This window comes from Enhydra lutris, unplaced genomic scaffold, assembly GCF_002288905.1.
Source record: "Enhydra lutris kenyoni isolate GAN:26980312 unplaced genomic scaffold, ASM228890v2 scaffoldscaffold22, whole genome shotgun sequence".
Taxonomy (NCBI): domain Eukaryota; kingdom Metazoa; phylum Chordata; class Mammalia; order Carnivora; family Mustelidae; genus Enhydra; species Enhydra lutris.
Window position 1 is genome coordinate 10,696,372 of NW_019154106.1, and position 26,514 is coordinate 10,722,885.

General features: G+C 40.4%; 1 protein-coding gene across 1 annotated transcript; it reads right to left on the reverse strand.

Annotated features, from left to right (window-relative positions):
• Positions 1–26,040, reverse strand: LOC111149510 (B-lymphocyte antigen CD20-like). Its single transcript, XM_022506607.1, has 5 exons — positions 25,996–26,040; positions 23,279–23,422; positions 21,197–21,253; positions 4,098–4,217; positions 1–129 (listed from the first exon to the last, which is right to left on the reverse strand). Exons 1-5 carry the CDS (start codon positions 26,038–26,040, stop codon positions 1–3), a joined length of 495 nt encoding a protein of 164 aa, XP_022362315.1.
• Between the last annotated feature and the right edge of the window lie 474 nt (positions 26,041–26,514).

Here is a 26,514-nt window from a genome sequence, read left to right on the forward strand (position 1 = left end):
TTACTCACTCTTTTCATTGTATTTTGGATGATTTAATGCTACTGAAATCCATCTGATAGTTACGCATGCACAGATCACTTCCGAGATAGTGCTGAAGAGTAAATATTGTAAAAGCATACTACCAGCCATCTGAATTAAAAAGAAAAGAAAAATTTCTCATATTAATTAGCCATTTAAAAATTACACAAGAACAATACTTAGTAAGAGGGAATAAATACCATTCATATCAGTCTCACATAACCATGATTACTTTTGTGTATTTTTCATAAGAACAGAATTTATGAAGTACTGACACATGTACCTTGCATTCTGTTAAGTACTTCTTCTAGCAACAACCCTACAAGTTGGATACTTTTATTTCTCTTCTACATGTTACAAGACTGAAAAGCAGAGAGCTTACCTTAGTACTGTGGGGTGGGTGGAATTCTTCAGGATTTGGTACTGAATGCCCATCTTTTCTCTCTTTATACTCTCTCTTTTGATAAGACTGATGGCATGACTTGTGTTTTATGCTTTTCCATTTAGTGCACATATAATTTTCATGTTCTATTTTCTTTTGACCCCCGTGTTGTAGGCATTATTACACGTATTAGGTGGAGCCAATCTCCCTCCTGTCCCACGTTTCTACCATGGTCTGAAGTAGGAGTTTCAGCTTTAAGAGTGGCTTCTAGTGTGTCTTAGTGCTCCTTACTTAAAATTCCCCATTTGAGAAGCAGAGATTTATCTACTTGGTGATTTTATCCTTTCTGGGTTCTTTTTTCAGAACTGTTTGTCTTTATGACCCCAGATTCTGAGAATTGTCTGGTTCTAGCACCTGGAGACCTATCATTTATTTGCAACTAGGTAGATAAGTTTAATTCATGGAAGGAGGTATCAGCAGGCTCATTTTGGTCAAAGATTTAAGACTTACTCTCCAACTATAATAATCACAATAAAGCTTATAATTTCATCTACATCTGCTTGATTTCTTGTATCTTATCTCAGTTGGTTTGGAACATGGAAGGAGAAAAGTGGGTGGCCATTCACTGGTCTGCCATATTAGTTTCCCAGGGCTGCTGTAATAAAGCATCACATCTGTGTGGCTTAACACAACTGAAATTTATTGTCTCACAGTTTTGGAGGGTAGAAGTCCAAAAAGAGTGCATTGGCCTTAGCAAGAGAATTCTCTTTCCAAAGCCTTTAGGGGAGGAATCTTCCTTGCCTCTTTCAGCTTCTGGTAGCCTCAAGTGTTCTTGGCTTGTAGTAGCATTACTATAACCTCTGCTGCTATGTTTATATGGCCATCTTCGGGCGCCTGGGTGGCTCAGTGGGTTTAAGCCTCTGCCTTTGGCTCAGGTCATGATCTCAGGGTCCTGGGATCGAGTCCTGCATTGGGCTCTCTGCTTGATGGGGAGCCTGCTTCCTCCTCTCTCTCTCTCTGCCTGCCTCTCTGCCTACTTGTGATCTCTGTCAAATAAATAACTAAAAATCTTTAAAAAAAAAAATAAAAATATATGGCCATCTTCCTTCCATGTCTATGTCCAGATTTCTTTCTTCTTATAAGGACACTTGTTATATTGGATCAATGGCCTACCCTACTCTTGCATGACCTCATCTGAACTAATTCCACCTGCAGAGACCCTGTTCTCAGATAATGTCACTTTCTGAGGTACTGTGGGTTAAGACATCTCTTTTTTGGGGACACAATTCAACCCATAACAGTCTGTCTCTGCCCTGCCTCTACATTCATGTCCCTCCCATGTACAAAATATATTCACCTGATCCTAATATCTACAAGAGTTTTGACCCATTTTGACATCAACTCCAATGACCTAAATGTCATCAGGTCAAAAAGCCCCAAATCTCATCATCTAAATTATCTTAATTAGCTATGGATGAGACTCATAGAATTGTTCATTTCAGGGCAAAATGTTTCTCCATCTGTGGACCTGTGAAACCAGGAAACGAGCTATCTACTTCTAAGACGTTAACTGATGGGACAGACACAGGATAGATATTTCCATTTCAAAAGGGAGATATAAGGAGGAAAAAAGGGTCATAGGCCCCAAGCAAGCTCAAAACCCAACAGGGCAACAGTTTAGATTTCTGTCCTCAGGGCCTGCTGAGTTCCCTCTCTTTAGGCTATTCTTATCTCAGCCTGTAGCATATGAAAGATGTAAATATTTGCGACATGAAAGGCGTTTCTTTTTCCTTTTTAATTTTTGGTTTTCTTTTTTATTTATTATCTTATTTAATTTTTAAAAAAGATTTATTTATTTACTTGAAAGAGAGAGCAAGTGAGAGAACATAAATGGAGGGGAAGGGTAGAGGGAGAAGGAGAAGCAGACTCCCCACTGAGCAGGGCCAAGCAAAGGCAGACACTTAGCAGACTGAGCCACCCAGGAACACTCCCTGGTTTTCTTTTTTTTTTGCTTTTGTAACTGAGGTACTAATTCTATACTTTATACCATTTTCCAGTGGTTTTTAATGCTTATTTATTTATTTATGCTCATTCATTTAGTCTGTGATTTCTTTTTACACATTGGGAAAGTGGAGCCCATTACTATTTTACTTGAAATAGAGAGCTCATTGATTTAATGTTACTTTATCAAGTTTCACCTTTTCCATATTGCCTGGTAAAATGATCTCCCAAAAATATTTTTTGCCTATACTAGGATTTACTTCTCAGCTCTCTGTACTTTGACCAATTTTTCTTTTCATGTATAAATATTATATCATTTTTCTTGAGAGCTTGTTTGGAGGTTCTAGCAGGGGAGCGCAGCTACTCGTATACCCTTGACCAAAGAACGGTCCTCTCCTCTATCGGGGAAGGTCGTCCTCTTCGACCAAGCGCGCAGCTTCGGGAGGGAAGCACATGGAGCGGTGAGGGAGGAAGGGGACACCCGCCTAGCCAGCCAGATCAGCCGAATCAACCCTGGCGATCAATGGGGTGGTAGATGTCACAGCCAGATTGCCCTCACATCCTATACCATTTTTCTTATAATGGCTTAATCACATATTTTCATATCTGGTTCAGCAAGTTGTTTGTCCCTCCCCAACCATTGTGTGGCTTCCAGACTTTCTTGGCACCTTTCCCACAATCTTTTCCCCATCCATACACATTTTACAGTAGTTTTATTGCATTCCCTCCCAAACCTTTGTTGGGATTCTATTATTTTTTAAGATTTTATTTATGTATTTGACAGGGAGAGACACAGTGAGAGAGGGAACACAAGCAGGGGGAGTGAGAGAGGGACAAACAGGCTGCCGCTGAGCAGAGAGCCTGATGTGGGGCTCGAACCCAGGACCCTGGGATCATGACCTGAGCCAAAGGCAGATGCTTAACAACTGAGCCACCCAGAATCCCTGTGTTGGGATTCTAAGTGGAATTGCATCACATTTATGTATTAATTTACAGAATCTTGCAATTTTATGATATGAATTTGCATTCAAGAATGTAGTTTCTCAACAGTATTCAGTTCTTTTTACAGTCCTCATTATGTTTTTATAGCTTTGCTATTATTTTGATTAGGCATTTATTGTTTTTCCTACTTTAGCATCTAAAGTGGTGATTTCTAGTACAAAGAAAATGTATTAGAAGCCTGGATGGCTCAGTTTGTTAAGCATCTAATTCTTGATTTCAGCTCAGGTCATGATCTCAGAGAAGTGAGATCAAGCCCCACTTTGGGCCCTGCACTGGGCATGGAGTCTGCTTAAGATTCTCTCTCTAACCCCCTCTCTCTAAAAAAAAAATGTATTAATTGTCTACATTTTTCTTTACCCAGTTACTTTCCTAAACTGTTTTGTTGCAGTGGTTTTTTAGCTGAGTCTTTGGAGTTTTCTAGGTATCCTATCACTTTATCTTCACATAATGATAGTTCTGATCTCTCTCTCTCTGGCTTCTGGTGTTTCTTTAGCTGGACTAAAAGTGATTTAAAATATTCCCATGGTAAAAATTTGGAGGAGACAAAGTTTGTCTTTATATTTCCATACCAAAGTTAATTGTCAAATTTGGCTGCCTTTTCCATACCTTGCCCACTGCAACATACATCACTTACCATAGTTTTTTCATTTATATCTAAAATTTGGATCCTGTTGTTACTAAACTTGGTACTTACATGTGTCCAAACATATTCGTTGGTGTCTGCATGATATGTGAAACAGGCAATACTTAGTATTATTATACCAAGTATAGAAAAGCAGACACTTAAGATGTTCATAACAAGGCTGTAAATAAGCTGTAAAAGAAAGAATACTGGTCATGGGCAGTATGAACAGGTTTTGATGAAGCAATTAGTCTGTTGTCTGCTCTAGAGCAATCAAGTTGGAAATTTTTTATCTGATTCTCTGGAATCTTACTGTGGTTGATATTGGGACTCCGTCTCAAATTTTTCTGGAACCCAACAGGAAAAAACCCTTTTTTTGGTTTATTCAACAAATAATTAAACAGTGCCTGCAACATGCTAAATGTTGTGCTAGGGGTAAACCCAGGCTTCTACTCAAGCATCTCACAATCAAATGGAGGAGACAAGATGACAGTTTCATTCAATAAAATTTCATAAATGTCATGTTATGAATTAGCTTCAGGTCCAGGATTTGCCAGTGTCATTCCTACCCCAGTAAGGTCACCTTACTACCAAATACCTTTCCATAGTTCCCAACTCCCTTCAAAATAGCATCCACTCTCTTCAGAACGGCACTGTGGAACTTGCATGACCTGTGAAGAGAAATTCTGCTCTTTTGAAAGGGGCTCCATGGGTTTTGTATGCATGTGTCAGAGGATAGTTATGTTTGAAAGAGGATTTTTTTTTGTTTGTTTTAAATAATGGGAGGAAGGAGGTGATTTGATGCCGGTCAACCAAAGAAAGAACTTAAGTGGGCATATTCATTTTTTTTTTTTTTTAAATTTTATTTTTTATAAACATATATTTTTATCCCCAGGGGTACAGGTCTGTGAATCGCCAGGTTTACACACTTCACAGCACTCATCATAGCACATACCCTCCCCAATGTCCATAATCCCACCCCCCCAACCCCCCTCCCCCCATTAACCCTCAGTTTGTTTTGTGAGATTAAGAGTCACTTATGGTTTGTCTCCCTCCCAATCCCATCTTGTTTCATTTACTCTTCTCCTACCCCCTTAAGCCCCCATGTTGCATCTCCTCTCCCTCATATCAGGGAGATCATATGATAGTTGTCTTTCTCCGATTGACTCACTTCGCTAAGCATGATACCCTCTAGTTCCATCCACGTCGTCGCAAATGGCAAGACTTCATTTCTTTTGATGGCTGCATAGTATTCCATTGTGTATATATACCACATCCTCTTTATCCATTCGTCTGTTGATGGACATCTAGGTTCTTTCCATACTTTGGCTATTGTAGACATTGCTGCTATAAACATTCGGGTGCACGTGCCCCTTCGGATCACTACGTTTGTATCTTTAGGGTAAATACCCAGCAGTGCAATTGCTGGGTCATAGGGTAGTTCTATTTTCAACATTTTGAGGAACCTCCATGCTGTTTTCCAGAGTGGTTGCACCAGCTTGCATTCCCACCAACAGTGTAGGAGGGTTCCCCTTTCTCCACATCCTCGCCAGCATCTGTCATTTCCTGACTTGTTAATTTTAGCCATTCTGACTGGTGTGAGGTGGTATCTCATTGTGGTTTTGATTTGTATTTCCCTGATGCCGAGTGATGTGGAGCACTTTTTCATGTGTCTGTTGGCCATCTGGATGTCTTCTTTGCAGAAATGTCTGTTCATGTCCTCTGCCCATTTCTTGATTGGATTATTTGTTCTTTGCGTGTTGAGTTTGCTAAGTTCTTTATAGATTTTGGACACTAGCCCTTTATCTGATATGTCATTTGCAAATATCTTCTCCCATTCTGTCAGTTGTCTTTTGGTTTTGTTAACTGTTTCCTTTGCTGTGCAAAAGCTTTTGATCTTGATAAAATCCCAATAGTTCATTTTTGCCCTTGCTTCCCTTGCCTTTGGCGATGTTCCTAGGAAGATGTTGCTGCGGTTGAGGTCGAAGAGGTTGCTGCCTGTGTTCTCCTCAAGGATTTTGATGGATTCCTTTCTCACATTGAGATCCTTCATCCATTTTGAGTCTATTTTCGTGTGTGGGGTAAGGAAATGATCCAATTTCATTTTTCTGCATGTGGCTGTCCAATTTTCCCAACTCCATTTGTTGAAGAGGCTGTCTTTTTTCCATTGGATATTCTTTCCTGCTTTGTCGAAGATGAGTTGACCATAGAGTTGAGGGTCTATTTCTGGGCTCTCTATTCTGTTCCATTGATCTATGTGTCTGTTTTTGTGCCAGTACCATGCTGTCTTGATGATGACAGCTTTGTAATAGAGCTTGAAGTCCGGAATTGTGATGCCACCAACTTTGGCTTTCTTTTTCAATATTGCTTTGGCTATTCGAGGTCTTTTCTGGTTCCATATACATTTTAGGATTATTTGTTCCATTTCTTTGAAAAAAATGGATGGTACTTTGATAGGAATTGCATTAAATGTGTAGATTGCTTTAGGTAGCATAGACATTTTCACAATATTTATTCTTCCAATCCAGGAGCATGGAACATTTTTCCATTTCTTTGTGTCTTCCTCAATTTCTTTCATGAGTACTTTATAGTTTTCTGTGTATAGATTCTTAGTCTCTTTGGTTAGATTTATTCCTAGGTATCTTATAGTTTTGGGTGCAATTGTAAATGGGATGGACTCCTTAATTTCTCTTTCTTCTGTCTTGTTGTTGGTGTAGAGAAATGCAACTGATTTCTGTGCATTGATTTTATATCCTGACACTTTACTGAATTCCTGTACAAGTTCTAGCAGTTTTGGAGTGGAGTCTTTTGGGTTTTCCACATATAGTATCATATCATCTGCGAAGAGTGATAGTTTGACTTCTTCTTTGCCAATTTGGATGCCTTTAATTTCCTTTTGTTGTCTGATTGCTGAGGCTAGGACTTCTAGTACTATGTTGAATAGCAGTGGTGATAACGGGCATCCCTGCCGTGTTCCCGACCTTAGCGGAAAAGCTCTCAGTTTTTCTCCATTGAGAATGATATTTGCGGTGGGTTTTTCATAGATGGCTTTGATAATATTGAGGTATGTGCCCTCTATCCCTACACTTTGAAGAGTTTTGATCAGGAAGGGATGCTGTACTTTGTCAAATGCTTTTTCAGCATCTATGGAGAGTATCATATGGTTCTTGTTCCTTCTTTTATTAATGTGTTGTATCACATTGATTGATTTGCGGATGTTGAACCAACCTTGCAGCCCTGGAATAAATCCCACTTGGTCGTGGTGAATAATCCTTTTAATGTACTGTTGGATCCTATTGGCTAGTATTTTGGCGAGAATTTTTGCATCTGTGTTCATCAAGGATATTGGTCTGTAGTTCTCTTTTTTGATGGGATCCTTGTCTGGTTTTGGGATCAAGGTGATGCTGGCCTCATAAAATGAGTTTGGAAGTTTTCCTTCCATTTCTATTTTTTGGAACAGTTTCAGGAGAATAGGAATTAGTTCTTCTTTAAATGTTTGGTAGAATTCCCCCGGGAAGCCATCTGGCCCTGGGCTTTTGTTTGTTTGGAGATTTTTGATGACTGTTTCAATCTCCTTACTGGTTATGGGTCTGTTCAGGCTATTTCTTCCTGGTTCAGTTGTGGTAGTTTATATGTCTCTAGGAATGCATCCATTTCTTCCAGATTGTCAAATTTGTTGGCGTAGAGTTGCTCATAGTATGTTCTTATAATTGCCTGTATTTCTTTGGTGTTCGTTGGGATCTCTCCTCTTTCATTCATGATTTTATTTATTTGGGTCCTTTCTCTTTTCTTTTTGATAAGTCTGGCCAGGGGTTTATCGATCTTATTAATTCTTTCAAAGAACCAGCTCCTAGTTTCGTTGATTTGTTCTATTGTTTTTTTGGTTTCTATTTCATTGATTTCTACTCTGATCTTTATGATTTCTCTTCTCCTGCTGGGTTTAGGCTTTCTTTCTTGTTCTTTCTCTAGCTCTTTTAGGTGTAGGGTTAGGTTGTGTACCTGAGACCTTTCTTGTTTCTTGAGAAAGGCTTGTACCGCTATATATTTTCCTCTCAGGACTGCCTTTGTCGTGTCCCACAGATTTTGAACCGTTGTGTTTTCATTATCATTTGTTTCCATGAATTTTTTCAACTCTTCTTTAATTTCCTGGTTGACCCATTCATTCTTTAGAAGGATGCTGTTTAGTCTCCATGTATTTGGGTTCTTTCCAACTTTCCTCTTGTGATTGAGTTCTAGCTTCAGAGCATTGTGGTCTGAAAATATGCAGGGAATGATTCCAATCTTTTGATAACGGTTGAGACCTGATTTAGGACCAAGAATATGATCTATTCTGGAGAATGTTCCATGTGCACTAGAGAAGAATGTGTATTCTGTTGCTTTGGGATGAAATGTTCTGAATATATCTGTGATGTCCATCTGGTCCAGTGTGTCATTTAAGGCCTTGATTTCCTTGTTGATCTTTTGCTTGGATGATCTGTCCATTTCAGTGAGGGGAGTGTTAAAGTCCCCTACGATTATTGTATTATTGTCGATGTGTTTCTTTGATTTTGTTATTAATTGGTTTATATAGTTGGCTGCTCCCATGTTAGGGGCATAGATATTTAAAATTGTTAGATCTTCTTGTTGGACAGTTCCTTTGAGTATGATATAGTGTCCTTCCTCATCTCTTATTATAGTCTTTGGCTTAAAATCTAATTGATCTGATATAAGGATTGCCACTCCTGCTTTTTTCTGATGTCCATTAGCATGGTAAATTCTTTTCCACCCCCTCACTTTAAATCTGGAGGTGTCTTCAGGTTTAAGATGAGTTTCTTGTAGGCAACATATAGATGGGTTTTGTTTTTTTATCCATTCTGATACCCTGTGTCTTTTGATTGGGGCATTTAGCCCATTAACATTCAGGGTAAGTATTGAGAGATATGAATTTAGTGCCATTGTATTGCCTGTAAGGTGACTGTTATTGTATATTGTCTCTGTTTCTTTCTGATCTACTACTTTTAGGGTCTCTCTTTGCTTAGAGGACCCCTTTCAATATTTCCTGTAGAGCTGGTTTGGTATTTGCAAATTCTTTCAGTTTTTGTTTGTCCTGGAAGCTTTTAATCTCTCCTTCTATTTTCAGTGATAGCCTAGCTGGATATAGTATTCTTGGCTGCATGTTTTTCTCGTTTAGTACTCTGAATATATCATGCCAGCTCTTTCTGGCCTGCCAGGTCTCTGTGGATAAGTCTGCTGCCAATCTAATATTTTTACCATTGTATGTTACAGACTTCTTTTCCCGGGCTGCTTTCAGGATCTTCTCTTTGTCACTAAGACTTGTAAATTTTACTATTAGGTGACGGGGTGAGGACCTATTCTTATTGATCTTGAGGGGGGTTCTCTGAACCTCCTGGATTTTGATGCTTGTTCCCTTTGCCATATTGGGGAAATTCTCTCCAATAATTCTCTCCAATATACCTTCTGCTCCCCTCTCTGTTTCCTCTTCTTCTGGAATCCCAATTATTCTAATGTTGTTTCGTCTTATGGTGTCACTTATCTCTCGAATTCTCCCCTCGTGGTCCAGTAGCTGTTTGTCCCTCTTTTGCTCAGCTTCTTTATTCTCTGTCATTTGGTCTTCTATATCACTAATTCTTTCTTCTGCCTCATTTATCCTAGCAGTGAGAGCCTCCATTTTTGATTGCACCTCATTAATAGCTTTTTTGATTTCAACTTGGTTAGATTTTAGTTCTTTTATTTCTCCAGAAAGGGCTTTTATCTCTCCGGAGAGGGTTTCTCTAATATCTTCCATGCCTTTTTAGAGCCCGGCTAGAACCTTGAGAATCGTCATTCTGAACTCTAGATCTGACATATTACCAATGTCTGTATTGATTAGGTCCCTAGCCTTTGGTATTGCCTCTTGTTCTTTTTTTTGTGAATTTTTCCGCCTTGTCATTTTGTCCAGATAAGAGTATATGAAGGAGCAAGTGAAATACTAAAAGGGTGGCAACAACCCCAGGAAAATATGTTTTAGCCAAATCAGAAGAGATTCCAAATCGTGAGGGGGGAGAAAGGGGATCAAAAGAGGTTCAGAAAGAAGAAGAAAAAAAAAAAAAAAAAGAAAAAATTAAAAAAAAGAAAACCAATAAAGAAAAAATATAAAAAGGAAAAAAAGAATATATATATTAGATAAACTAGTTAAAAAACGTTAAAAAAGGAAAGGGTAAAAGTTAAAAAAATTTAGCAGAAGAGAAAAATAAATTGAAAAAGAAAAAAAATTAAATTAACTGCAAGGCTAAAGAATCATGGGGAGAAAGCCATGAGTTCCGTGCTTTGCTTTCTCCTCCTTTGGAATTCCGCTGCTCTCCTTGGTATTGAAACTGTACTCCTTGGTAGTTGAACTTGGTCCTGGCTGGGTTTCTTGTTGATCTTCTGGGGGAGGGGCCTGTTGTAGTGATTCTCAAGTGTCTTTGCCCCGGGCGGAGTTGGACCGCCCTTACCAGGGGCCGGGCTGAGTAATCCGTTCGGGTTTGCTTTCGGGAGCTTTTGTTCCCTGAGCGCTTTCCGTAGAGTTCCGGAGGGCGGGAATGAAGATGGCGGCCTCCCGGTCTCCGGCCCGGGGGAGCCAAGAGCCTGGGGCCCCACTCCTCAGTGCGCCCTCAGAGAACAGCGCCGATTTACTCCCGTCACCCTGCCTCCGGCCGCGCTCCGAGCTGACCGAGCCTGCGACCGGTTCAAGGTAACCCCGGGCTTAGAGCTTACTCCTCGGCTCTGTCTCTGTAGCCGGCTTCCCCGTTCTAATACCTGTAAGCTCTGCGACACTCAGACACCCCCGATCCTTCTGTGACCCTGCGGGACCTGAGGCCACGCTGACCCTACGTGGGCTTCACCCCGGTTAAGCCTCTGGAGCGATGTCCCTCAGCGGAACAGACTTTTAAAAGTCCCGATTTTGTGCTCCGTTGCTCCGCCGCTTGCCGGGAGCCGGCCCCTCCCCCCGCGGTCTATCTTCCCGTCGCTTTGGATTCACTTCTCCGCCAGTCCTACCTTTCCTAAAATGGTTGATTTTCTGTTTCTAGAGTTGCTGTTCTTCTTCTCTTTGATCTCCCATTGGATTTGTAGGTGTTTGCAATCTTTAGATAAGCTATCTAGCTGATCTCCCGCAACCTGAAGTAGTCTCAGCCTGCTACTTCTCCGCCATCTTGACTCTCTCTGTCGGGCATATTCATTTTTGATTGTCTAGCAGGCAGCCTCCTTTCATTCCAGGTACTCTCCTCACTGGTTTAGTTTTTATTTATTTAAATTCAATTGACCAACATATAGTACATTGTTAGTTTTTGATGTAGTGTTCAATGATTCATTATTTGTGTATGACGCCCAGAGCTCATTACATCAAGGTTTGGTCTTTATAAAAGAAGTTTATCAGACTTTACTACAATGGCCAGAAGAGGAAGGACCTACCTCCCTTTCTTCAATCCATAGGAGGCATAGCCAGGACATTGCCAGTGAAATGTTACTCCTAAGGGTTGTGAATCTTGAGCAAGTAACTTAAAGAAGAAAAAAGACTGGAATTCATCCCTAGAACTGGCAGGTGGGATGTCATGCAGTGGGGGCGTGGGACCTTTGTATGCTAGACAGAAAATATGATGTCTAGTGAAGGTAACAACCTGGCCAGACTCTCTTTGCTGAAAGAAATAGCTGTGGTACTTTGGACTTTCTGTTTCTGTCCTCTGGAACTTTCTTAGATCCTGTGTATTTTCTAAACTTGGTCCTTCACCTCCTAGATGCTATGACCCTGGCTTCTTTCTAGTAGATCCTGTTTTTCCTTGATATAGCCAGATTCCGTTCACAGTGGTGAACAAAATTGAAAAACTGTATTATGGAAGAGAGAATAGTGTATGCAAAACTTCAGAAATATGGGAAAGCAGGTCTTCAGGAAAATGAAGTTTTCGGTGTGGCTGGAATGCAGGGCATGAAGGGGAGTTGGATATAGTGTGGCTGGAGGAGTGGGTAGAGGATGGATTATGAAGACTCTAGTATGCTGTGCTAAGAATTCCAGTTTTATCATTTTGAAGTGCAGAACAATATCGCTGAATGTTTCAGCTAGAAAGACCCCTTCTTAGTACAAAGCCAGGTGTGGTACACTCAAGCAAACACACACTTACAATGTCTCTGCACACTTACCCTATGACCATTTATGAGGTCAGAGAGGCTTATGAACCAGGATCACCTAGAGAAAGACATTTATGTTCCAAAAAAGTAGTGATCAAGCATTTTTTTCCTTTTTTTAAAAAAATTTAAATTCAAGTAGCCAACATATAGTATTACATCATTTGTTTCAGATGTAGAGCTCAATAATTCATCAGTTGTATATAACAGAACTCATCATAACACGTGGCCTCCTTAGTGCCCATCACCAATTACCCTACCCCTCCACCTACCTCCCCTCCAGCAACCCTCAGTTTAATTCCTATAGTTAAGAGTCTCTCATGGTTTGTCTCCCTCTCTGATGACTTCCCATTCAGTTTTCCCTCCGTCCCCTATGATCCTCTGCACTCTTTCTTATATTCCAAATGTGAGTCAAGCATTTGAGTTAAATCTAAAACATCATTCTTTTTGATGCGTTCTGCCTTTGTCATGACAGTGCGAGGAACCCCATGGATCAACTTCTCAGCCAAACTTGTGAAAATTACTTAAAAAAATCCAGAAACCAAAAAACAAAACACCCTGACATTTAAAATTTCTGGAAATAGTCCTAATGGCCTATGACAAATGAAGAAACACCTATTCAAGAAAATCTACTAAAGCTCCATCAAAACCATAGGGGTCTGTGGTATCCAAACCAAGAGCCATGCCCACTTGCCCCCTTCCCAGTGAGCAAGACCATTCTGGGCTAGTGCAGGATCCTTTCCCACCAGATCCCACTCAGAGAGCTGGCTAGTGTTCTCGCCCTTGAAGGAGCAGCTCATCTAGTGATCATTTCTAATCTTGCTTCCAGCTCCTTGCAACTGATGCCAAGTTGCAGTGAGTGCAGCCAAGAGAGGGGGACTCTCTTCTTTTGCCTAACCCCTACTTGTGGGATGAGGGCTGATCTTGGTTGCAGTGCCAGTAAGAGTACTAGACCATGATCACCCTTGCCCTTGTTTAAGGGGTAGGAGTTCCACAGCATGAGAGGCAAACAGAGACCAGGGGCAGCTCTAAGCCCTCGTTTATTAAAGTAGGGGTGTCACCCAGAAAGAAGCACTCCATTGTCCCTGTGCCCACCCCCATCCTAGCACCAGAGCTTTGGCTCAGAGATTTTGTCTGGGGGAGAAACAGGCATCCTAAGGGGACTGCGGGTATACCTAAAGCTGCACCCACCCCTGAGAAGCAATTTGACAGTGAGAGGGAAAAATAGACTCCACTAAATTATTTCATCTAGCCTTTAAAAAAAAAAAAAGATCTAATAACAGTAACAAATCCTAGGGACACCTGAGCAGCTCAGTCAGTTAAGCAGTTAAGTGTTGGCCTTCGGCTCAGGTCATTATCCCAGGACCTGGGATCAAGCCTTGCATTGGGCTCCCTGCTCAGCCAGCAACCTGCTTCTCCCTCTGCCCCCCCACCCCTGCCCCTGCTCCAAATCCCTCTCTCTCTTTCTCAAATAAATAAATAAAATCTTTAAAAAAAATAAAAAACAAGCTGTAGGGTGGAGAATGAGTGCCCAGAGTTGAGAAACAAGCTGTAGGGTGGAGAATGAGGGCCCAGAGTTGCTACAATATATTATCTAAAATGCCTAGTTTCCAACAACAAAAAATTTATGAGACAAAGAAACAGAAGTGGGTATACAACTATGCACTTTGACCCATACTCCAGAAAAAAAAAAGCAGGTAACAGAAACTGTGAGAGTGGCCAGATGCAATCTTTATTAGACAAAGTAGTCATTACAAAAACGCCATATATCTAAAGTAAATGATTAAACAAGTAAAGGAAGGTCTGCCTGACTAGAGACAATTTAATGGCAACAGTTAGATAACCCACATGAAATGGACAAATTCTTAAGCAACAGGTAAGCCACTACAACTGACTCAAGAGGAAATGGAAAATCTGAATAGATCCATAACAAACCAAGAGATCTGGAATAATAATAAAGAACTTTCTGTGAAGAAAAAGCCCAGTTCCAGCAGCACCTGGGCAGCTCAGTCAGCTAAGTGTCTGCCTGTCAGCTCAGGTCATGATCTCAGTGTCCTGGGATGGAGCCCCAGCATCAGGCTCCCTGCTCAGTGGAGAGTCTGCTTCTCCCTCTGCTTCCACTCGTCCTCCCCCTTTCTCTCAAATAAATAAATAAAATTAAAAAAAAAAGCCCCTTCCAGATGACTTCAATGGTCTCTTCTACAAAATATCTAAAGAAGAATTAATATCAATTCTTCACAAGCTCTTCCAAAAGTAGAATAAGAGGGGACACTTCCTTACTCATTGTAGGAGGCCAGTATTACCCCGATACCATAAGCAGACCAAGACATCACAACAGCAACAACAAAACTGTATACTAATATCTCTTTGAACATGGATGCAAAAACCTTCAATAAGATGCTAACAAACTTAATCCAGCAACGTATAAAAAGCATCATACATCATAGCCAAATGAGATTTATTTCTCTAATGGAAGGCAAAAATTTCCAAAAATCAATGAATGTAATACACCACAATACAATAAGAAGCAACTGCATGATCATCTCAATAGATGCAGAAAAAGCGTTTGACAAATATCCTAGAAACTTTCATGTTTAAAACACTCAAGAAACTGAACTAGGCGGCATCTTCCTCAACCTGGGAAGGGTATCTAAGAAACACCCATAACGAACATACTTATTGGTTTGCTTATTTACTGCATACTGCTGGAAGCTTTCCTCCTGAGATCAGAAAAAGATAAGAACGTTTGCTCTCACAACTTCGACTCAACAATGGACTAGTGCTTCTAGTCAGGGCAGTTAGGCAATAAAACGAAATAAGTCAAGCAGAGAGAGTCAATTATCATATGGTTTCACTTATTTGTGGAGCATAACAAATAGCATGGAAGACAAGGGAGATGGAGAGGAGAAGGGAGTTGAGGGAAATTGGAAGGGGAGGTGAACCATGAGAGACTATGGACTCTGAAAAACAATCTGAGGGGTTTGAAGCAGTGTGGGGTGGGAGGTTGGGGGAACCAGGTGGTGGGTGTTAGAGAGGGCACGTATTGCATGGAGCACTGGGTGTGGTGCAAAAACAATGAATACTCACTTCTCCAATGAAGACATACAAAAGGCTATCAGACACATGAAAAAATGTTCATCATCACTAGCCATCAGGGAGATTCAAATTAAAACCACATTGAGATACCACCTTACACCAGTTAGAATGGTCAAAATTAGCAAGACAGGAAACAACATGTGTTGGAGAGGATGTGGAGAAAGGGGAACCCTCTTACACTGTTGGTGGGAATGCAAGTTGGTGCAGCCACTTTAGAAAACAGTGTGGAGATTCCTCAAGAAATTAAAAATAGAGTTTCCCTATGACCCTACAATTGCACTACTGGGTATTTACCCCAAAGGTACAGATGTAGTGAAAAGAAGGGCCATCTGTACCCCAATGTTTATAGCAGCAATGGCCACGGTTGCCAAACTGTGGAAAGAACCAAGATGCCCTTCAACGGACGAATGGATAAGGAAGATGTGGTCCATATACACTATGGAGTATTATGCCTCCATCAGAAAGGATGAACACCCAACTCTTGTATCAACATGGACAGGACTGGAAGAGATTATGCTGAGTGAAATAAGTCAAGCAGAGAGAGTCAATTATCATATGGTTTCACTTATTTGTGGAGCCTAACAAATAGCATGGAGGACAAGGAGAGTTAGAGAGGAGAAGGGAGTTGGGGGAAATTGGAAGGGGAGGTGAATCATGAGAGACTATGGACTCTGAAAAACAATCTGAGGGGTTTGAAGTGGTGGGGGGTGGGAGGTTGGGGGAACCAGGTGGTGGGTATTGGAGAGGTCACGGATTGCATGGAGCACTGGGTGTGGTGCAAAAACAAGGAATACTGTTATGCTGAAAAACAAAACAAAACAATGAATACTGCTACGCTGAAAAGAAATTAAAAATTAAAAAATTAAAAAAAACAAAAAGAAACAAAAGTCATCCAGATTGGTCAAGGATCTATTCACAGATTACATGTTCATTTCTACAGAACATCCTAAGGAAAACACTGAAAACTATTAGAACTACTAAATGAGTTCAGCAAAATGACAGGATACAAGATTGATGTACAAAAATTAATGGTATTCCTTACACTGGAAATGAACCATCTGAAAATAAAATTAAGAAAATAATTCCATCTATAATAGCATCAGAAAGAATAAACTATTTAGGAATAAGTTGAATTTATAAAGATCAAAACTTGTACCCTGAAAACTAAAAAAAATTGTGAAAAAGTAATGAAAAAATATCCATGTTCATATGGATGTGAAGATTTAATACTGCTAAGATCAATACTCCCCAAGTTGACTTGCAGATTCAGTGTGATCCCTATCAGAATCCTGCTGTTTTTCCTTACAGAAACTGATAAGCTGATCCTAAAATTCACAGCCATTGAAAGAGAACAGAATAGCAAACGAAAATCTTGAAAAAGAAGAGCAAAAATCGAAGGACTCCCACTTTCTTTTTTTTTTTTAATTTCTTTTCAGCATAACAGAATTCATTGTTTTTGCACCACACCCAGTGCTCCATGCAATACGTGCCCTCCTTAATACCCACCACCTGGCTCTCCCAACCTCCCACCCCTCGCCCCTTCAAAACCCTCAGGTTGTTTTTCGGAGTCCATAGTCTCTCATGGTTCACCTCCCCTTCCAATTTCCCTCAACTCCCTTCTCCTCTCCATCTCCCTATGTCCCACTTTCTGATTTCAAAATGTACTACAAAGTAATCAAAACTTTGTGGTACTTGTGTTAGGAATAGACATATTGACTCATGAAATAGAATTCAAAGTCCAGAAACAAACTCACAAGTGTACTGAGACAATTTAATGGGGGAGAAATAGTTTTTTCAAAAATGACTTTGGGACAACTGGATATTCACATGCAAAAAATGAAAGAAGGCCCTTACATTACATCATCAACAAAAATTAACTCAAAATGGATCAAAGACCTAAATATAAGAGGTAAAACTATAAAATGTCTATATGAAAACAGGCATAAATCTTCATGTCTTTGGTTTCTGCAATGGATTCTTAAACATGACATCAAAAACAAGAACATCAAAAGAAAAATAGAGAAGTTCAGACTTCAACAAATTAAAGCTTCTGCGCTTCAAAGGACTATTCAGAAAGCGAAAATACAATCTATAGAATGGAAAAACATTTGCAGATCATATATCTGATAAGGGCTTGTATGTAGACTACATAAAAACTCTTATGACTGAATGATAATAAAAGGTTAATAACTAATTTTAAGATGGGCAGAAGATTTGAGCAGACATTCCTCCAAAGAAGACATACGAATGGCCAATAGTATATGAAAAGATGCATGACGTGTAGCCTTCAGACCCACTAGGATGGCTAGTGTCAGAGGTCAGGTAATAATAAGTGTTGACAAAGATATGGACAAGCAGGAATCCTCACACATTGTTGGTGGGAATATAAAATGGTGGAGTCCTTTTGGAAACATCATCTGTCATTTCCTCTATCATTGTGCAGAGTTTCCAAACCGCCCTGTAATTTCATTCCTACTTATACAGTACAAAGAGTTAAAAACATATCAAATAAAATGTTGCATACAAGTGTTTATAACAGCACTCTTCATGATGGCTAAAGGTGGAATCAACCAAAATGTTCATCACCAATGAATGGATAAAAAAATAGAGCATAGCTGTGCCATGCAATATTATTTAGCCATAGAAAGGACGAAGTTCTGATATCATACACTACAATATGGGTGAACCTTGCAAACATTCGGCTAAGTGAAAGAAGCCATTCATAAAAATTACATATTCTATGATTGCCTTTTTTTTAATGATTGCTTTTTAAATAAAATATCCAGAAATAGGCAAATCTACAGGGACAGAACATAAACTAGTGGTTTCCTTGGCCTGGGGAGAATGGGGGGTTGTGGTATGGGAATCAGTAGCTAAATGGTGCATGATTACTTTTTGTGGTATTGAAAATGTTCTAAAGTTGACTGTGGTGATTGTTGCACATATCTGCGAATATACTAAAAAAAACTGAATTGTACACTTAAAAAAGCCAAAATTGATGAAGGTGGTATATGATTTACCCAAGCAACTACAGACTTTTCCAGGTTAATATGAAAATGAATAGGTATGTTTTTAGAAAATAAAAAATTGTTGAACTCAAATATCTGGACCTGATATATATATATATTTTATATACATAAAAATGTTCATGTAGAACACATATACCCCACATTCTTTTTTTGCTTTAAATCAAAAGGATACACATGAATAAAATATAAGGAACATTGATATTCTTTAGGAAGTAACATTAAACATAGAAACTTTTCTACTAAAAATATCATTTTCTCCTCTTCTTAGTCTTCAGGATGGAATGCCCTAGGACTCGGTCCTGTTTCTCTTTTCTTTTTTGCTAGGCTCTCCACTGGAGACCTTAACAAGTCTCATCATGTTAAATATTATTTCATAATTAAGATTCCCAATTCCATCCTTCCAGTTGCTCAAGACGAAAGCTTTGCTTTAGTTCCTGATTCCTCTCTTTTTCTCTCACACCCTACACCTATCAGGAACTTCTGTTGGCATCACCTTCCAACACATCCAGTAGCCAAACCCTACCATCCCCTCCACTTGGTCTACTCCGTCCAAACCACTGTCCCCTTTTCCCTGGCTGACTGAAAGAGCCCTGGAAATCTCCTCCCTACCTCTAACCTGGTGAATGATCCTTTCAAGACACACCCTCATCACGTCACTCCTCAGGATACCACAGTCTCTCCATGTTCTCCTCAGGGTGAAAGCCTGTCTAAGAGGCCCTACAGGATCAGGGCTCCATATCCTGAGCTCCGCAGCTGAGCCTCACTGGCCTCCACACCAGATCATGCCAGACATGCTTTCACTCTGGCTTCTCTGATGGCTGATCCCTCTTTGGTGGGAATGCTGTTCCAGCTGCTATCTGCATGGCTAACTTTCTTCCTCAGCCTTTGCTCCAATGCCTCCTACTTAATAAGACTTAACTTGGATAATCTTGCTTATAAAGCCCCCAGTGGAGCCCCTTTCACCTTTTCTTTTTTTCCTATGCTAGCTTTCACCTTGTGAACCACACTGTATTATTTCCTTATTTGTCATGCTTATTGTCTTTAGTCCCCTGTTAGGATATCAGCTCCATGAGGGTAATCAATCTTTGTGTGTTCACCGATACACTCTACACACCCAGAACATGCCTGAAACTCAGAAAATACTTTGGATTGAATTATTGGAATTTGAGCACCCTGTATCAGGTGTGTTAGGTGCATTTTGTCACCTAAGTAGACAGAATATGGTGTTGCCACTAGAACAGTTTTTCCAAAGCATTTTTTTCATGACTTGATAAATAACGATTTGATTTCTCCTTGTGAAGTTGAGACATGTTAGCTTGGGAAATTCCTGGACAAGTATCCCTGAGGTAGATGAGTCTGTGTTTCTGTGAGGAGTGATGTCAAGTGCTCTATGTGAGACAGGAAGAGGAGTTCATTTTTGTTTTTTCGAGGTGGAGTGAGGTAAGGGACAGGGAGGGCAGAAAACAGAGCAAGGCTAGAGGTCGGGTAAAGAGTCACAGCAGGAGTCAGATCATGGCTAGAACTTAGAAAATAGAGTCATAATCTTACCCCACCATCCCTCAAGTAAAAAGAAACAAATGAACAAACACCCAAAAAACTTTCTGTGAGTTTTTGTGAAAACCAAACAAGAGGCCAATTTTGTTTACACATGCTTTTTTTTTGTTTGTTTGTTTGTTTTTTGTTTTTTGTTTTTTTTTTTTTTTTGTTGTTGTTGTTTGTTTTGATATTGTGGAGCAAAATTGGGTCAGTATGCACAAATACAGAAACCGAGGCAGGAGAGTGTTCGTTCCAGGGATTTTCAAAATCCTAACTAAGGGCACTTCACGGGCTTTGAGGTCAACCTGTACTTACATCCCTGCAGGAAAAGTAATGCCAGGTTACATCTGGGTCACATGTACACCCTGGAAATACATTGAAAAGCTTAGAAAAAGCATAGGATAAAAACCGATGTTAAAAGTGGTAGACATTCAAAAAAAAATGTATAAAAACTTGATGCCCATAGTTATAGCCACCAAGCTGTTTTGGAAGGTGGTGGGAAGGTAGGCCGACATTTCGCTAAATTATGGAACAATATGTCTTCAGTTTCTTCTGTCTCCAGCCCCTGAAGTACCTTGTCCTCTTTGGTAGGTTTTGGTGAGCGGAGCTAACACTTACTGAACTCACTGTGTGGCTGGGGCTGCTGCTTATTGGCTCCTTTAATTCTCCCTACAATCCTTCGAGGTTGGGGGGTGGGGGGTTGGAGGAGCCCCATGTTTTTCAGAGGCGGAAAATGAAACACAGAGCAGAAAGGAACTTGCCCCAGTTCACGTGGTCCGTAGTAGGGTAATCAGAATTTGAATTCAGGCAACGGACCTCTAGAACTGTGATCCCAACCACAGTGGGAGAAGTTCTAAAGGGGAATGTGCCTCCTCTGTTGGATGTTATTTTAGTAAGGCCTGATCTGCGTTCTGGTGATATTCTCTAGCCCTGGGTTTGCTGAAGACAATTCTCTTTTCACACATTATTTTGTCCTATGCCCTTTTCCCTAACGAAACATGGATATCCTGAGCTGGCCCCATCTGCCATTCCTCCCTGTTCAGGTCTGACTCCCAGGTCAGTTTTGTTTGGTTATATATACTCCTTCAGATAGCTAGAGATAATTTATTCCATGAAGATCCTCAACCTGACACCTGAGAAACCTTGTTCTTCACACGGCACCCTCCACAACACCCATTCTTAAAATACACATCAGAGTGCCTCCCTGTAAAAATTAAATGACTTCTTTCCTATACAAACATCTGGAAAAATTTTATCCTCCCCCCCTGCAAAAGCTGGCTCAGAAGTAATATTTTCTTCTCTTCAGTTTATGCCGGGTGATTTTTTTGTTGTTGTTTATCTTTGGCATTGCTCCAAAGCATTTCAACGTACCATGTATTTTGTGGGATACTTCTCTGCCTGTATGCTGGTGGATCCCGAGGCGATGAACTAGAGAAAGAAACAGGCATTTGTAAACACCCACTCCTGTTGATGGTCCCCTACACAAGCACTTTCGCAATGCCAATGACATTCTTGGGATCTGAGGTATCACAGAATTCTCAGAAGAAAGAGGTTTTAATTAGTTCAGTTCTGTGATGACCAGTAGCCGATGCTCTACAAAATGGATTCACTGTTTCTCTGTTAACCGGTGTTACAGAGATGAGAAGACATTTTTAACCTCTCTGGTCACTAAAGAGCCTTTGTGCTGGTGATGGGACTTAGCCACCTCACAATGACTTTATGAGGAATGACCAGTAGGTAGATCACTTCTTTGGACTGTCATTTATTATGCTCATGATGTAAATTGTTAGAACGTAACCCCCACTGGCCAGTGGAGCAGCTCTTACTTGCAGGAACTTCCCCGCCCCCCAATGCTGTAGAAAGAAAATTTCATCAGTAGGAAAGCATTTGAAGAATGCTGAAGAATGAAGGTTGTCTTCCACAAACATCCTGTCCTGAGCACTAACATCCCCAGATGGCAACAGTGGAAAGAATCATTGTTTCTGATAGTTCAAGAATTTAATTATTTTCCCCAATGGTATACCTTATACCTGCCTTCCATCTGCCCATAGCACTAACAAAAGATAACTCATCTGAAGGGGACTGAGAATCTTGCAGTCCAGGAAAATAGCCCCTTTCATGGACACTTCATGTCTGGGTCACTTTGTAGAAGTTACATACATTTTCTAAGTCTCGGATGCCTAATTTGTAAAATGAGGATCAATAATAGCGATCATGGAGTTGCTGTGGCAACAAACCCAAAGTGCTTTTGGAAGGTGCCCAATACATATTAGTATGAAACTGAATAATTACTATTTGTGGCTAATTTCTGCTGTTAGCTTCTTTTCTGTATCTTGGACTTGGATCCTTTCTCAGTGCCTTATAATGGGTGATTCATTGTACTCTTTCAGTTCAAAGCATTTCTCTTTATGACATACAATTCTTTCCAGAAATTTATCAGTGTTGGTAAATGCCCTCAACCTGACTCACACTGTAGGAAAGCCTCTAAGGAAATGTCTTCCATCCAGAATACTTACTACTATGTGTCAGAGCTCTTTCACAAAAAGTTATGACATTTAAATCTTTTCTTCCCTGAAGCCCTGTTTTTGGATGAGGAGTGCAAAAGGGTGGGTAAGGAACTAATAAAACCCTTTCTCCCCCAAAGAGACATTTGGTTTTCTTCTTAACTTTCTAGCTTTGTTCAGTTGGACACTTGGAATATCGATTGTGTTACTACGTCACGTTGCTTATGAATATAATGACCCTTGATGGACTATTTGCTTCTGGATTGGATGTAACTATGAGAAAATAATAATTTGTGGGAAGCCATGGCTTTGGGCTTCCCTGAGTGTAGTGTCTTATAATTGGGTATGTCTCTATTAGGCACTTCTGCAACTATGCCTATGGAATTATTACAATATCCTTACTTGAAATATCCACTTCAGAAATCTTGTTTTCCTTTTTCCAAATTCCTGTTTGCCCTCTCATGTCTTTTCTTTTCTCTTTCATTATGTAACTGCTCTAAAAATACTACTATAGCCCCAGACATTAAGCTCAGTCAAGCTTTTGATTTTCACTCTGAAAAAAAGAAAAAGAAAGAAAGAAAGGAAGGAAGAAGGAAAGGAAGAAAAAAGGGAAGAAGAAAAAAGAAAGAAGGAAAGAAAAAGAGAAAGCCCTGTAGTTATCCAGATAGCCTCTGTCTTTACCGCTCTTCAAGCATATGCTCTCAAAATCACTTCTGCATGCACACCTCACCTTCTCAAGGAAGTCATCAAAGCATGCAATGAACATAAAAAGACTTTTCCGAAGTATATATTCTCTACCCCCACCCACCATTTTGTGAAGGCTGTTTCCATAGCAAAATGAGCTCCATAGACTCAGACACTAGGTCTTTACCCATTGCTTGATCTCTTGAGTAATTTACTGGACAAGTTAGAAAAAAAATTAAAATCCATAGCACCATGGTTTACTCACAAATGGCGATGACCAAAATATGTGAACTAGTGTAACAATGACAGGAATATAACCAGTACTTTCTCTCTTCTCTTCTTGGAGGAATAATGCATAACAGAGATACCCCAAAGCATAGTAAATCACTCCGTTCATGATTTGCGCAGCCTGTGAGAAGAGAGAGCCGTCGTGAATACTCAAGTAAAATCTATCTGGATGATTACAATATGGTGACTGAAATGTCATGGCCATATCCAGCTTATCCTGGTTACTTCTGAAGCAGCGATGAAAGAACTACATGTTGGGGAAGAACCAAGATGGATAAAGAAAGGGCAGCCACAAATGGATGGTGAGGTCTCCATATTTATTTAAGTGGGGAATATGTGCTTTTGTTTCATTGACATCTTCAGAGATGTTTAATATCTAATTTTCTAGTTGGCTCTGGTTAAATAAAAAGCAGAGGCCTATTTGTCTGTTTGGTTCAGGAGGACACATGACCCAAAGGAGGGCGATTGGCCCTGAGGATCACTCAGGCTCTGCCTTGACATCCCTTTCCTTCGTACTGTTGGATCTGTGAGATCAACTCTGGATGGCAGGTATGTTCTCATTCTCTACCTCTGACCCAAAAGGGTACTTTTGGACCTTGCCTTTATTCTTCATCCTCTCTTGTCTTGAGAGTTGAGCTTCAGTTTCCTTTTGCTCTGCCCACTATGATTCTCTGTGCTATCTTTTGTAACTCTACTCTGGACCAGAGCCCTAAACTTTGTTCAAAAAAGCAAGAAGGAAGACTCTCCAGTAGGAGTCGGGCCTTATTCTCCAGATGGGGTAGAGCCACGGACACACACCAGTGGCAAGGGTGTCTGCAACTACTGAAGCAGGCAGGGGAAGGTCAGTCTTTTGTTTTAGCCAGGACTTCGCCTGATTGGATGAGGCAGATCCACATTATAGAAGATAGTCTGCCTCACTCCAAGTTCTCTGAGTTAAATGTTAATCTCCTCTCAAAAACACCTTCACAGGAGGGGGTGGGAAGATGGGCAAAATGGAGCAAAGCTAATGGGAGATACAGGCTTCCAGTTACAGATGAATAAGTCACAGGAATAAAAGGTACAGCATAGGGAATACCATGTATGGTATCATAACAGTGTTGCATGGTGACAGGTGGTAGCTCCATTTGCAGTGAGAATAGCATGAGGTCTAGACTTGTCCAGTCACTATGTTATACCCTTAGGACTAATGTAGCATTGTGTGTCAACTGCACTTCAATAAAAATAAATAAAATAAAATAAAGACATTCACAAAAACACCCAAATAATGTGACCAATTATCTGTGTACCCTGTGGTCCAAGCAAGTTGACACATAAAATTAATTGTCACAGAGAGACATGAAGTGGTTATTGGGCGATAAGACTCCTCTCCCTTGAAGTTTACACTGAGACAACACAAAAGCATGCATTTATTGGTTACGCATGCCTTGATCTGGCACATGGGGAATGGCCATTTGGGATGGGATCAAATGGACTTGCTCACTACTGTCACAGTCTTCAGAATCAACTCCTTTCTGGGCCATGAATCCACTGACTTACTCTGAGTTCAGCAGAGGACTCAGCAGGGCTTAGTAGGAGGAACTTGGTAGGAGATCCCAAACCCTTCATCCTTTCTGAGGTGGTGGATCTTACTGGTAGGCCTGTGGATGGCCAGTGACAGGACTACCCCTTTTCTTTTCTTTTCTTTTCTTTTTTAAGATTTTATTTATTTATTTGACAGACAGAGATCACAAGTAGGCAGAGAAGCAGGCAGAGAGAGAGGAGGAAGCAGGTTCCCTGCTGAGCAGAGAGCCCGATGCCAGGCTTGATCCCAGGACCCTGGGATCATGACCTGAGCCAAAGGCAGAGGCTTTAACCCACTGAGCCACCCAGGCGCCCCTGGCCTACCCCTTTTCACACGCACTGGCATGACTGTTGTCCAGGGCACAGAAAGAGACAAGGAGAAAGCAATCCATCTGTAAAATACCATGGCGATGGGGGATGAGGTAGAAAAAGACCAGTGTTCTGCCCCTGCTCTACTTGAGGCTCTGTTGTAAGACGTTGTGCCTTGCATTCTAGCCATGGACCAAATAGCTACCAGCCAGCTGGACATAATCATAGATTTGTTATATTGGGAATTTTCTGAGGACAAGTTTTAGTTTTGCTGGCTTATATTGAAGTGTGCATCAAGCCCCCACAAATAATAGTGGTTAATACAAAACGGGACAGCATTCTAAGGTTTAGGAGAGGTGAGAGGGAGAACATTGATATGGAATATGATCTCAGAGATAAATATAGGGGGGAGCATGTTTTGAGCCCAATATTATCAAATGGCCACTGGCCACAGAGCCCCAGTGTCTCCATCCCCTTCTGGTTTGGGGTCCATTGCCTGATCCTCACCACCTCATTTATGATCTATAAGCTTGTTTCAAACTGTTTACAAACAAAAGCAGAAAAGGGACATTCTTATTGCCTATGAGATTCATAGCCAGTCTGAATGTATTTGTTAAAACCCTCGGTAGACTGTGATGCTATTGAACTATCCAGAAATAGTCTGTGGATCCATAATTTGTGTCTAATTAACTATCGACTCAGAATACTTTCATCAACTTTCGTTCTTTTGGGGAGTTCACTGTAGATGTGGCCAATGCCTTCCCTTTTATGTTAGGAAGATGCAATGCTCATCATTTATTAACCTAAATAGCATTTAGTTCTTACCCCCAATGCTCTGCTCTCCAGTCTTAGGGTATAACTTCTTGGCATTTTAATTAAGATATGGTATAGAAATTACAGATAACGAATGGACTCCTTTTTCTGTAGAGGAATACAGAGAAAAGTTAAACTGATTACTTTTGAGATAAGACACTTTATATTACAGCCTCTGGTTTTCCACTACTTTCCTTGAAAGAAGATTTGAGTCAACTTACTGATATTACTCTCTGTTAGATACCTAATAACTTTCTGTCAAAAACCAAGAGCTACTTCTCAGGTTTTATGATGCCATCATGATCTTTAAATGAGACTGAGTAGTTATCTTTTGATATAAGTGCCCCACTCTCATTATTTTCACTTTTTCCAAGAATTACCTCCTCCCATAAATCCCTAGGGTCATCCAAGTTTGGGATCCTGGTTGCCATGTTTGGTCTTCACAAGAATATCTCTCAATCTAGCCACAGTTGCTTGGAAAAGTTGTGGGCATCTTATGTAATTGAGGCAATCATAGTTCCCTTCCCAAGA

Bases quoted from the DNA above. Each gene is read 5' to 3' on its own strand.
- LOC111149510 (XM_022506607.1), bottom strand. From the start codon at position 26,040: ATGCCAAGAAGTTATACCCTAAGACTGGAGAGCAGAGCATTGGGG. The intron at 23,423-25,995 runs GTAAGAACTAAA...CTCTTCTCACAG, and splicing joins TGGAGAGCAGAGCATTGGGG to GCTGCGCAAATCATGAACGG. The intron at 21,254-23,278 runs GTGAGTAAACCA...TTCTTTCTCTAG, and splicing joins TATTTTGGTCATCGCCATTT to TTCATCGCCTCGGGATCCAC.